At 32.4% G+C, this 13,612-nt stretch overlaps 1 protein-coding gene across 5 annotated transcripts; it reads right to left on the reverse strand.

Moving 5' to 3' along the window:
- Positions 1-524: 524 nt before the first annotated feature.
- LOC123272525 (E3 ubiquitin-protein ligase lubel-like) lies at positions 525-13,427 on the reverse strand. Of its 5 annotated transcripts, XM_044739412.1 has the most exons (20): positions 13,172-13,418; positions 12,439-12,528; positions 11,887-12,342; positions 11,090-11,302; positions 10,788-11,015; positions 10,190-10,650; positions 9,139-10,106; positions 8,489-8,817; positions 8,302-8,397; positions 8,092-8,220; positions 7,442-7,816; positions 7,173-7,356; positions 6,209-7,101; positions 3,437-5,680; positions 2,521-2,997; positions 2,371-2,460; positions 1,750-1,906; positions 1,332-1,662; positions 819-987; positions 525-666 (listed from the first exon to the last, which is right to left on the reverse strand). In XM_044739412.1, the coding sequence occupies exons 1-20, from the start codon at positions 13,175-13,177 to the stop codon at positions 637-639; spliced, it is 7,926 nt and encodes a 2,641-aa protein (XP_044595347.1). In that variant the 5' UTR covers positions 13,178-13,418; the 3' UTR covers positions 525-636. The 5 variants fall into 5 exon arrangements, 4 of the variants coding, with proteins under 4 accessions (XP_044595347.1, XP_044595331.1, XP_044595337.1 ...); XM_044739396.1 differs by lacking the exon at positions 819-987 and adding an exon at positions 1,043-1,211 and having other exon boundaries at positions 3,437-7,101; positions 13,172-13,427; XM_044739402.1 differs by having other exon boundaries at positions 3,437-7,101; positions 12,439-12,525; positions 13,172-13,425.
- Between the last annotated feature and the right edge of the window lie 185 nt (positions 13,428-13,612).

Below are 13,612 nucleotides of genomic sequence, written 5' to 3' on the forward strand. Positions count from 1 at the left end.
AAGTCAGGAACTCTTCTAATGTTTTTTTTTTTTTGGAGTGCAGATCGTAAAAATTATACAAGGTATGTAATAAAACTCTCCAGTCAGATGTTTTTTACTTCCTTTTGATTTCAGAAAAATTAAAAAAAGTTTGCGACAGTAAATCATATCTAATATTACTTTTTTTTTAAATGTCTTATATTTAAGTATTTAATGACATTAAAGTCAGCTGTCACTTGATAATTTTTTTTAATAAATAAATTTGCTCCAAAAAATTATTTTTAAAAAATTGCATTTATAATTTTTTAAAATTTCTACATGTCAATTTTTTGTTCTCATTTTTTTTGCCATAATTTATTTGTTAAAAAAATTCTAAAAATTGTTAAATATCTGCTAAATTGATTCTCATATTTACTTACTATGAATCATATTTTCTAATTTTTTTTTTTTATAATTGTTTTCTTTTATTCCTTATAAACTAAAATAATCATAATTTTAAAAGTAATTTTAACTTAAATTAAGTTAAAATTGACAGCTTCAATAAATAATTTTTGAATAATTTATTTAAATATTACATTATTTAAAACAATACTATATGTAATTAATTAATAGAGTAACAATAAATACATAAAATTTAGATATTAAAAATAATAACGATTACTCCAGTGGAATTTCTTTTTGCACTACCTGAAAATAAATCAATATTAGTTAAAAATGTCACAGATATAAATTAAATATCATTAGTTACAGAAAGCAGATTATTTACAGCATGCATATTAGTAAGTAAGCGGTGTTATCCAGAAGAGGATTAAACTAAGGAGCGTGTGTGAATCAGTCACCTGAATACACGTCCTGAGGTAATCCTGCTCGGACATTTCTTGTGCTTTGATAGGCGGGACTTTTCCCCGGCGGCGCAACTCCTGCTTCGTCTCGTTCAAATCAAATATCGTCACAGGGTCCAGTTTTGACTTGAGTACCAGGCCTGCCAAGTACTCAACGTAGTGCTGCCTGCGGGGAAAAGTGCCTTTTTTAATTTAACTCATGTTATTACTTGTAAATTTACCTCCGCGAGATCACGACGATAATCCTCAGGATCACGTCGATACCAATTTGCGGGTAAATTTAACCCAGCACGTTTAATGCAAGTCTCTAGATCATCAATATTAAATAACGATAGTGGTTCCAATTTTGACAAACGAATTTTTCTGACTAGATACTCGTTATAATGAATCCTAGATTATACAATTTTTTTATAAACCACAAACGATAATAATCTTCCAAATACTTCCAAAATACTTTTTATTTTTAAAATTTTTTATTCAAGATAATCAACAATACTTTTTTTTAATTACCTGCATAGTCCGGCGTGATTTTCCACAACGTCTGAGTTACAAACGGCATCTACAACTCCAGTCGGTGTTTCTTTTTGCAGTTGAACCTTGCATTTGCGATCTCCTGATAAATTTTCGGTGTTAAATTCAATGCCGTGGCCTTTCAAAAGACTTTGTAATTGAGCTGGTTCTTTATCACGAAGATAGAAAAGACAATTTCGTGGGTGATGAGAATGAAGACCAAGTTTTGCGCAATAGGGACTGACTGTACACTTGGCACCCATCATAAAAGCTTTTCCACAGCCACAGCAAAATTCATACTTACATTGATTACACGTAAAATGCATACAACCTTTAAAATTACAAAAGTATTTACTTTAACATTTAATCAAGCAATGAACTATTTAATTTAAATTATTATAGACAAATTATAATTTACCTCCGCGTGATAAGGAATAACGGAATTTACATTTAGGACAATCAATTCCATTATCTGCTAAATGTTTAGCTAATCCTATTGCTTGATTATCAGGATCATTTTCATTTTTCCATTCTTCGAATTGTTCGCATGTAATACCTTCATGCTGTTTTTCCCACTATAATTCAGTGCATTTATGTCAAATATTAAAAAAACAATTATTCAATTGCATACAAGGTAAAAGATCCAGTTATTGACACTGGCCTGGTTGTTTGACCCTTGCAATTTTATTCTAATTAAAAAAATAAAATGTTCTCAAAAAACCAACTATCTTAAAATTTACAATTCAAAAATTATGATTATTAATTTATCAGAGTTGATTTATTTTTTTTAATTAAAATAAAATTGCAAATGTCAATAACTGGGTCTTTTACCTTAAACTACACAGAGTTGATCTCGTTTTTTCTTTTCTTTAATTAATTTCTAATTAATCTCCTTAAATTAATGTTATTTAATTTGAAATAATTTCTATTGATTTATATTTCCGATAGGCGTATGTTGATTAACAAATAAATAATTAAATACAGCAATATAAAAAATTAAATTATAATCTTATTTAACAAAAATAAATTAATTATTTACCGGCTTTCGACAAAATGCACAAGTAACAGATCGACAATCTGGACATATCAATCGTTTCTGATTTGGATTTGCATAAAATCCACTAGAACACTGAAAAAAAATTTTTTCATCAATAATTGTTTGTAATTAATAATATTTTTCTACAATTACCTGAGCACACCACTTAAAATTAGGATCTTGCATCAAAGTTCTATCTCTCAGCTTCCTTTGAAATAGCTCGTGGATCGGTGGATCTAATAGTGACTTTAATTGAATGTCTAAAATACTAAAGTACTCAAGAACTTCATCTTCTGTAGCATCTTTCAAGTCGGGCTCCTTGCAGAATGGACACACGGCGTCCATTATATTGCGATCGCTTATCTGAATGGTGAAATAATTTTTTGCGCAGTCATTACAGCATCGATGAATGCACTTAAGCATTGAGATCATCTGGCTGACAGCAAAACGACCAGTACAGAGTTCACATTCTTGCTGAAGAAATGCTATTGCAGATTCAACGCTTGTGCATTCTTTAGCAGCATGAATCGCCTCATCATCTTGGAACTTGAGACCAATTAAACTTGCTGCTATCTCGGCTTCATCGTAGCTGGACACTCGTCCTTCTGCTAGTAAGCGCCTTGCTGTTCTCTGTGAAATAAATTAAACATTTCTTCTCAAATTTTCTGTTCGTTATTTTTCTATATTGAAACAATAATTAGAATTTAAATTTAATTAGTTAAATTTTTTACCAATGTCTAAAAACGAACTTAATAACTGATGATCTTTTTATTGATAAAATAAGCGGATGCTTGATAATGAACTGCAGAAAGCATTAATGATAGATCATAAATACCTACCAATTAATTAATTAGAAATAGTTAAAATTTTTTTGTTCATATTGTTTGCTATATTATAATTAATCTGGCTAATTATGAATTTTTATTTAAAAAAAGTAAAGGTTTCAAGTCGTTTGTAGAAATTGGTGTTTGCTCGATGTACTATCAATGTAGCATTTATTTAATTACGTTCAGTAGACAAAATTCCTATGAAGAATATATACGTTTAATAACTCGACACGTCTACTGACCTCCCTCTCGTTAACGGGTGATTGGTCTCGTGTAATCTTGACACTTTCCTGTTGTTTAGTTTTCGAATTCCTCCTCTCATGCTTTAAAGAATCACCTTCAAACTGCTGAACATATTCGGCGACTATAGAAAACCGTTTACGTGACTCTTTTTTTTTATTTACAACTACCTCAGGTTCAGTCACGCGTACTTTTAATACTTTTGAGTCTTTTAGTCTTATTGTTTTAGACGTACTTTGAGTGACTGCATTCTCTTCGCCTTCTATTTCAGTAGATTTTGTTTTAGGCAGAGTTAACACAATCGTAGATTCTACATCGACGTCATTTTTTGTAGTACTTAGTTCAATAGGATCTTCTGGTAAGTCATTTGATTCAGAGAACTCAGCTTCATCACTCCTTTCAGACTTTTGAGAGTTAGAGCTAACTTCTTCACATTCTGAATCAGATATCTCTGCTTTAATATTATCTAACGTTTTCTTCAACATTAATTCTGCGTTAGTAAGTTCTTCAATTGAATTTATTCGACGCATAATTACTGAACTTTTTGTATTCGTGTCAGTTGTTTCAGAGTCACTTAATTCTTCTTCTTCTTCTTCTTCTTCTATTTCTTCTTCATCACTAATTTCTTCGGAACTTTCTTCATCTTCGATTTCTATTTCTTCAATCTCCTCTTCTTCTTCTTCTTCATCATCATCATCATCATCATCATCATAGACTTCTTCTTCATCACTTACATCTATACTTGCTTCAGAAGAATATTTATTAAATTCATCTCTAGAATCAATTTCAGGATTAACGGATTCATTAATCTTGGATTTATCAGTACCTAAAGTATCTTTTTCATCTTTAATAAAAGTCAACCCTCGAATTAGATTTTTTGGACTATCTTTACTCTGAGCAGTCTCATTATTTTTCAATAATTTTCCATCATCTCTCAATTTAGAAATACAATTTTTATTTTCTTTTTCACTTTGTACTTTACCATTAACATTTTTGCTCACTTCATTACTTTCATTTCCACCATTCTTATTTTCATTATCAGCTGGAGGTCCAACCAACGGCTGCAAGACAGGAATAGTTCGTCGTGGGACATTAAAACTCGAATTAGTAGGCTTCAAAACATTAACTTCTATTATTTTTTGACTAGCTACAGATATCGTTTGCCCCGCAGCCCACGGTTTCTTCTGGAAAATCGGGATCCGCGAAGGTAATTTACTTTTCGGAGTAGGTTTATTAATAAAGTCTTTATCTATTTTTTGACTAGACAAATTCATTTGTTTTTCTCTTTCAACCTTTTCTGTCTGAGAAACTAATTCTTGTTTTTTATCACACTCACCCTTTCGATTCACATCAACAACCTCAGCTTTCTTAACTTGATTCACACTTCGACTAGACATCAATGACTTGGCTGCAATTTTATCAGCACATTCTTTAGCTCTGGTCAACGCAGTGTCTTTTGGTACTCCTCCAAAATTAAAATTTCTTTTTGTTCCGACAAAGCACTTACGAGCGGGTAACTTTCTCAACACAAATGATCTCTTCACCGGTGATTTAGACCTCGCTTTCGGCTTGGGAATGAAATAATTAGTCTGAACGCTGTCAGTTTTAACTGCAGATTCATTTATTTCAATTGACGTTTCTATCTTCGAACTTGCGGAGAAAATTTCCGGGAGCTCAGCTTCTAAAGGAGACAGAGGTCCTGTTGATACATTTTCTAATATTTCTTGGCTAGCAAACTGAAGCATTTCGGTCGTAAATTCCTTCATATCGGAAAATCGTGATAAATTAATTGTTAACGAGCCTCGAACCACCGGAGGGTTTTCTACAGGCGCAGCATCATTGACAATCAACAAAGGAGCCTCTGTAATTTTTAGCTCAAACGTTTCAGGTGAACTAGAGGCGTCAACAAACAAGTCATCTTTATCTCCAGATTCATTAACAATATCTACTTGCATTTTATTTTCATTACTATAAATTTTTTCAAAATTATTACACTCCATCACATTATCTACTTTTTGATTAATTTGTAAGTTTTTATAATTATTTTCAGTTTCTGTTATTTTTATTTTTAAATTTTGATCTTTTAGCTCATGATTTTCCCCATTAACTTCTACGTCTACGTTTGCTACTACTTCTACATTATTTTTAATATAGTCTTCATTTTTTTTATCTTTACTAACCATCAAAGGTTCAATATAAATAGTGCTACGTTTAATATCCCAAGATTCTGCATTACTCAGAGTATTCTGAAAAAATACAGGCGATTCGTACTCTGTTGCAACATTTTTTAAAACTGCTTGATCGTCAGAAGAAGAAGCTGAGTTAATAGTTTCATTATATTTATTAATACCATTAATCTTTTGAACAACCTCTTTGTTTGTGGGTGTAATGGTAGCAGATGATGTAAATGTTTTCAAATGATTTTGAGTTGAAGCGCAATCAAGTGAAATAATGTCGTCATTTAATTTATCAGTATTATTATGATTATTAATTCCATTAGAAGCGTGTTGGTTAATATTGTTAATAATTAAATTAGGATGAGAATAAAGCGATGAATCCATTGATTCTTTGTAATTAACTTGATTGGTTCCAATTGACTCTGGTTTCTCATAACTGAGTTTCATTGATGGAAATTTAGATATCATACTCGTCAATCGATTTTTCAATGATTTAAGGGCAGTCATGCGTGATGGAGGCGCAGATAACACGGTCGGCGTTGCTTGATTTAGTTTTTCTTGGCTCTTAAATTTTATTTCTGATTCAGAAATACGTACCGCTTTATCAAATACTTCCTCGTCTTTATTTTTGGTAATATTAAGAATGTCCGATTTATCAACTTCACTTACACTACCTACAATTATTTCTTCTTTTACAGGACTATTAGTTTCTAAAACAGTTTCTTCAGTTTCTAAAAGTTTTTTTGAATCACTAGAAGCATCAATAGATAACTTAACATTTTCTTTACTAGATTTTTCTTTAATTACTTCTTGTTCTATTTCAACTAACTCTTTAGAAGAAATTTTAACGGGCAAATTTACTTCCAATTTATTTTCTTCCTTTACTACTTCTTTATCAACAATTTCGGCTTCTTGTGTAGACACTTGAGGAGTTTCAATTGGTACATTTAATACTTCATCAATTTTATCATTAGAAACAACTTCTGGTTCCAATTTAGGCGACAATTCTTCAACAGGAACTTGTTCAGTCAGTGATTTGGTTGCTAATAATAAATTTTCAACAGCTAAATTTTGCGCAGAACTATCCGATTGATTTTTAATTTCTTCAGTCTGCCCTATATCTTTTTTATCTGATTTTTGCTCAGCAGATTCGATTTTATTTCCAATATCTCCATTTTCTTGAAGTAAAATTTTTCCAGATTCTAATTTGTTCAGATCAGTCTTCGAGCTTGGTGAAGTGCAAGGTTGGTCGCTGTCTTTAAAACTGTTGGATAAATCATTAGAATTATTACCAATATTTTTGTCATCCGCCTCCTGAACATTTTTCAACAACTGATCAGTTGGTTTTGTTCTTGTCGAATCCTGCTTACACCCAGCCTGCAACTCTGCTAAATTATCAAGTGAAGGTATTACCTGCTTCAGTGCATCCAAATCCATCGCTCCTCCTACGAGTTCACTCAACCCCGCCACACCAGCTTCATTCGCTGCATCTATATCATATAATTGAATATTTATCAAATATTTTCAAGAAATAAAAAAAAAAAAAAAACAATCAATTTACCCTTAGGAGGAGCAGCTTCATCATTTTCCACCCCAGCAGGCGGACCCCATATACGCATTAGAAATGGTTTCAATTGATTTTTTTGTAATTCTAATAATGCTAGATCTTCATTGCCTGCATTATTATCAAGTGCTCGAACAACATCAACTAATGAAAAATTACCTTTAGCTTTTATTCCGGCGACCTAAATTATTAAAAAAAAAATTTTTTTTTAGTATTTTAAATTTTACTATTAATTTCAAATTATAATCATCTTTTTTTTAGCAAACCTTTTGTTGCCTGAGTTGAATAGCACGAGTGACACTCGTCCAAACATCACCTTTACAGACGCGCAAAACTTCTTTCGCTTCAACAATCGATAAAAATCCAATGTCATTTTTACAATCAGGCATTTCTTTTCCCCTCGTCGAAACGAGAATTTGAACAGTTTCAATGAGATGTGGCCACTGATTTATTAGCCAATCAATAGGATTAACAGCGCCTTGTGCCAGTGCCACTTGAATGTCATCAGCTGAAAATCCTTGACGTTCAGCTTCTCGTAAAAGTTCAACAATCTCCAAGCCTTGACGAGTCAGAGTCGATACACTTGGAGACACCAGTCCAATTGTTGGCGAGTCTTGATGATATCTCGATTGATTAATGTCCTGTAACAGTTTTGTTTTATTTAGTTTAAAATACTACTTTACATTTACAAACGCAAAATAACTTCTTTTAAATCAATCTAAAGTTGTGGTAATTATTCTATGATCACACCGAGGCTACGCAATTAAATCAAGTACAAACAATAAACAAAAATGTAAAAAAGCATCTACTTCTGGATTATAAATAAAAAATAAATAAATTATTAAAATAATATAAACAAAAAAAGGAAAAAGAGGAATTATAGTTAAGGAAAAACAGGTCACAGTTAATTTTTTACCCTAGGATGAAAATAAAGATGCGTTGAATCAATAGAATTTCTTCTTGTTCCATGAGACGAAGTTGGTTGATTAATATGCTGATAATGGACTCGAGGATACAAATCTGGACTATTTGTGTATCTTATTTCCTATAATAAAATCTCACTTCCAATATCAATTATAAATATTGCAAATAGTACTTTTTAAATTATTTATTTCAATAAACGTACCTCGCCATCACTTTCATCTTGATAAATTCCTTTTTGATCGCGATATTCTTTAGATTTTTTTCCAACTCCATTATTTTTAGGAGGTACTTCATAAGTCTAAAATATTAAAAAAAAGTTCATACGATATAATTATACCGTTCTTTATTAATATAATTCTAATAAATAAATCATCCGAAGTAATGCAAACCTGAGTAGCGATACTTTGAGGTGGAGGTGATGTCCCCCTTTCTATTGAAGCAACCGAAGGGACGGGTGAAGGTCCAACAGGAGTTTCTGAAGCTCGAATAGGAGTTGGCGACAACATAGGAACTGGTGGAGGGACATTATCTTGAGTTTTTATTACTTCAGAAGCAGTTTCTTCCAACTCCTTAATAGGAGAAGTTGATGTAGATATTGAAGCATGAGTTTTTATGTTCTCACGAACCGATGAATTTAATACCGATTCTAACTTATTTGTTTGATTGTCTTCAATAATGTTTGAATTTAATTCTTGGTCATTTTTGACTATTTCTACATCTGCAATAAAATAAATAAATTGGTAAAGGAAAATCTCGTCAAATGTAGGATAGGAATTACTTGAATGAATAATAAAAAAAAAGAAATTTTCTTTATGTTTCAATTTTTATTCGAATATTTCTTTATTATTCATTCAAGACACGTTACATAGCTTTTATAAATAAAATAAAATGTTTAAAAATTTTTAAAATAAATTATGAAATTTAAATATATATATATATTAATAGTTAATCTTCTGATATTTTTAAAATAGTTAACTCGTTCTAAACTATTTAAATACTTTAGTACCAAAAGAAAAGCTTATTTTTCGTCTCGTTCTACCTTTGCTTTGGGTAGTCGCAGCGCTGTCCCCGCTTTCTTCGCCATTGGACATTTTTATGCTAGAAACCTTTGTTGAAGGCTCAGGTGTGGATTCTTGAACGTTTTCTGAAGATTCTGGAGTATTCTCCGGGCTGGGAGGAAGCGCACTCCGTTTTGTTTTACAGCAGACAATACAAACCCGCTCTTTAGCTTCATTTATGAACGTACAATGTTCGCATGCCCATTCTTTATCTTCTTCAGTCTTTTCTTCTGTTGTTGGTTGTTGAGAAGTTTCTTTAATCTGAGATACCGAAGATGTTGCTTCATTAATTTTATCTTGTTTAATATTTTCATCGGGCTGTACTTTATAATTTTTCTCTGGAGTTGGTTCTTTTATTGATTCTTTAGGAGTTGGTTCCCTGATAACTTCTCTTTCAACTGACTTTCTTACTTCTCTCAATGGAGATTTTTTTATTTCCCTAACAACTGATTCAGCGCGTTTATTATTACTATTATTAGTCGTAATTAATTCGCCAGAACTATCAGACGAATTGGCAAGTCTGTTTCGTGTAGTATTTGAATTCGTTTTTTTGTTTAAAACTTCACGTTCGTATTCAGCATTAGACTTTCGACGACTTCGTAATGTCCCATTATTTTTCATTAGTTTCTCATCATTATTAAAAGATTCTGTTTTGCGTCGCAATCTATGATCATCTTCAGTCTCTGAGTTATGTCGAGAAGACATTAAACGCGATCGTGAGTCTGGATTAACATTTGTAGGCTCAGTACGTTTACGGCCACGGCTATCATCAGTTTCGGAATTTTGTCGCGAAGATAAATAATGATCCATTGTATTTCTTCTTCTGCGAAGATCGTCATTCTCTGACTGCTGTCTAGAAGACACTGAACGGAACTCTAAATCTTCATAGTCCAAATTTCGTGATGATGAAGAATTGATTCCGTTAATTCTGTCCTCAGATCTCCAAGTTCTGTAAAAAAAAAATTAAAATATTAATATTAAATATTAAAAAATAAAATCTATAGATCGATAAAAAAATAAATCAAAACCTACCCTCGACGACTTCGAGACATTGTCGACCTATTGTCATCAACATCATGATATCCTGTGATTCGCCTCGAGGATACACTGCCCCTCCGAAGATTTCTCGAGCTTCTAGACAACTGATCATCGAAATCAGAGTCATCAGATTCTTCAGAACTCGCGTCAGTCGAATTCGGTGACCGCCTTACTCTCGACACTACAGATTTTCTCGACTTTTGGCTGAACGACGGCGAAGCAGCTCTACTGCGTCTGCCAGACTTGTAGCTTCTCGCTGGACTAGGACACCTGGATACATTAGCTGACGGATAATGAGGAGGTAACATTGCTTGATTATAACCCATCGGATAACCCCACATTGCTGGATGATTCAAGCTCATGGTAGAACCACTGATTGGATTGTCCCATGGACTTCCTGGTGGTGGGTACCACATCATCGGCATACGCTGAGTCAGATGAGCCATCGACTGAGCCTAAAATCATATTATTTTGATTAAATTTTGAAAACTAATGAAAATTTTCTTACGTACCATTTTTATTGTAAAGTATTAAATGAAATAAGTTTATTTATAAAATTAAAAAATTGACATGAAAATGATTGATGAATTACCTGTTGCATTGCTGGGTTCCATAAGTTCTGAGATGACAAGTCACAAACACTCGACGATTGCATCATTCCAGTTCTTGGAGGTGGCGGAGGTACCATCAAATTACCTCTAGAACTGTCAAGACTCACCGGTCTAGGACTTGGAGCTTCTCTAGAAGATTCTGGTGTGGGAATTCTTCTTCTATTTGCATCCTGAGCTCTCATAGCTTCTTGATACTTCCTATATCTCTCCTATCGAATAAATTTAATTCATAATTTAAATAGAGCTAATAATTTATGATAAATATATAAGAAATTAATTAAACCTGAAGTGTTGACATTTTATCCATGCCAGCTCCATTGGGATCATTAGCATTATTAGAAGTATTAAGCGACTGGACGGACTTAGATGTAATTAACGATGATTCTGGCGCAGACGGCAGTGGTCTTCCTTGGACATTGACGTTGTTTCTTTTCAAACTTCCAACTTTATCGGAAAACGAGATGCCTCCTGGATCTTGATTAACCGATGGCCTTGCCTAGGCGCGTAAACCTTACATTTAATAGCTGAGGGATCTTGATAATCACAATTAATCTTAATTTTCAAAAGTGTGAAAGCCAAAAAATTGATAACGTAAAGCATGATCGCCAACATTTACACTCATTTGGTTGTGATTCTTCGTGTCGATGATTATTTAAATTTATTTATGTTTATTGTTTGTAATTTAAATTTATATTTATAAAAGGGTTTAGGGTTCAGGAATTAAAGCAACTATTTGTGATAACTATTAGCCCTGTAATGTCCTTTCAAGTCGACTTGATTACATAAATTATTTATACAATCAATAAATAAATAATTGTCGCCTCGGTGTGACATAGAATTATTAATATTTATCATCGTTGTAGTGACTCGACTAAATAACGAAACTCTGCGTAATTTATAAAAAATAAAATTTCTTCTTTAAATAAATAATTTTCACATAAATTAATTTAAGCACACTTCCAATGAATAAATAAATAAATAAATAAAATAAATAATGCAGAATTTCGTACAAAAATATAATATTTACATATACAATTAGACTTCAAAGGATCTAAGTGATCAGGATAGAGCGCATCCTACCTGAGTATTTCTACGATTTCTTCTCGGCGGTGGTACTGGAGGATTCAGTGGAGTTTCGCCTTTGGGTGGTAATGGTGGTCTAGTACGAAAATTCATCTGGTTATGATCAGTTACAATTCGTCTGCGTACATGACTACGTCGTTTGGGATGTTTATGATTCATGTCGTCGCAAGTCTCACAAAAATTTTCATTGCACGCGTCACATCTTGCGAACAAATTATGCGCGCCACACAGAGCACATTTATTGACATTATTATTGTTGTTTCTTGATGTTATTCTTGTAAGTTCTAATGCTTTTCCGTTATTATTAGTCCTCGAAATCTGCTGGGGGTTTCCTGTAAACTCGATTACTTCGTAGTCGGGATCGCCGCAGTCCCCGGTTAGAGATGGTGGCGGGATTTTAGGTGGTGTTGGCGGTCGTCGTGATTTTTCTGCTGATTTTGATTGTTCTTGTGCCTTTTGAACAAAAATCAATCATTTTTATTATTATTGCCATCATTAAATTTTTAATTATTTATATTCTATTGCTAATAAATATATCATAAAAAATACCATAACCCAATGAGGCATTGAACGCGCCATTCTTAAGCGTGTTGATGGATTAGAAATGGCCATTGGCCGCCACTTTTCTGCTCCTGACTTCTGTTTGAACAATTAAAATTAAAAGACAGTATCTGATAATTTTAAAAATATGTTGCTTTATATAAATTAACTTGCGTTGAATTAAGTATTGTTATTAATAAAATAACGATGAATTATTATAAAAGAATGACGATGGTTGTTGTACGTATTTTATAATAAGATGTGGGAGAGTATTATAGCGACAGAACAGGATGAGATGATCAGAATCTATTTGTGAAACTAAGGAAAAAGCATTGCTCTCAGCCAAAAATAAACTAAGCATCGTGACTACACATTCACTCGTTGAGATCTAGCTTATGGCAATGTTTCTTCAGTCAACAAACAGATCACATCTTAGTTTATAGTCTCAATACATTCTTCAACACGTTAACTTATTGAATAATAAAATAAAAAAAAATAAACACACAGATTTATATCCGTTTTTAATGCAAAAGATCCAATAAAACAGTATCAAAAATAAATCGAGCTTGATATATATATATATATATATATATATATATATATATATATATATATATATATATATATATATATATATATATATGAATAAGAGGTATTTTAGTTTTTATAAGTGTTACTCGGGATGGGATTTAAAGAATTAGAAAAAATCTAGTAGGAGTTAGAAGTTTTAATATAAACTTACGCTCATGTGGTCCAGGAAAAGTGTCCAGGATGGCGGTGAAACTCGAGAAATTTATCCCGACCGCAACCGGTGGAGAAAATATTTTTCGACCGGTCTCTTCTCGGTTCACAAAACTTCTTCGGGGCTTCTAAGCCGCGACAAACGTCTGCTGCACTGCTGCAAACCTCAGCCAGCAGCTAATGTAGCCATTCTATTTTGGGATTCGAAAAGCTTGGATTGTTGCCACCTTCTGCCGAGTATCCGCGATCTTGTAAATATATCGGGGTCTTTATAATCACCCGGAAGTGTCAGAAGACTTTTTTTCTCACTTTGTCTATTAAAAATAAACTTATTATTATAAAAATGGATGTCTAGGTATACTTACAAGTTGGTGGTACTTATCCAATTAATTTCAAATAAAATTTACAATTTTTAATTGTTTATCGTACAATTAGTTTACCT

This window comes from Cotesia glomerata, linkage group LG1 (assembly GCF_020080835.1).
Source record: "Cotesia glomerata isolate CgM1 linkage group LG1, MPM_Cglom_v2.3, whole genome shotgun sequence".
NCBI classification, from domain to species: Eukaryota; Metazoa; Arthropoda; class Insecta; order Hymenoptera; family Braconidae; genus Cotesia; species Cotesia glomerata.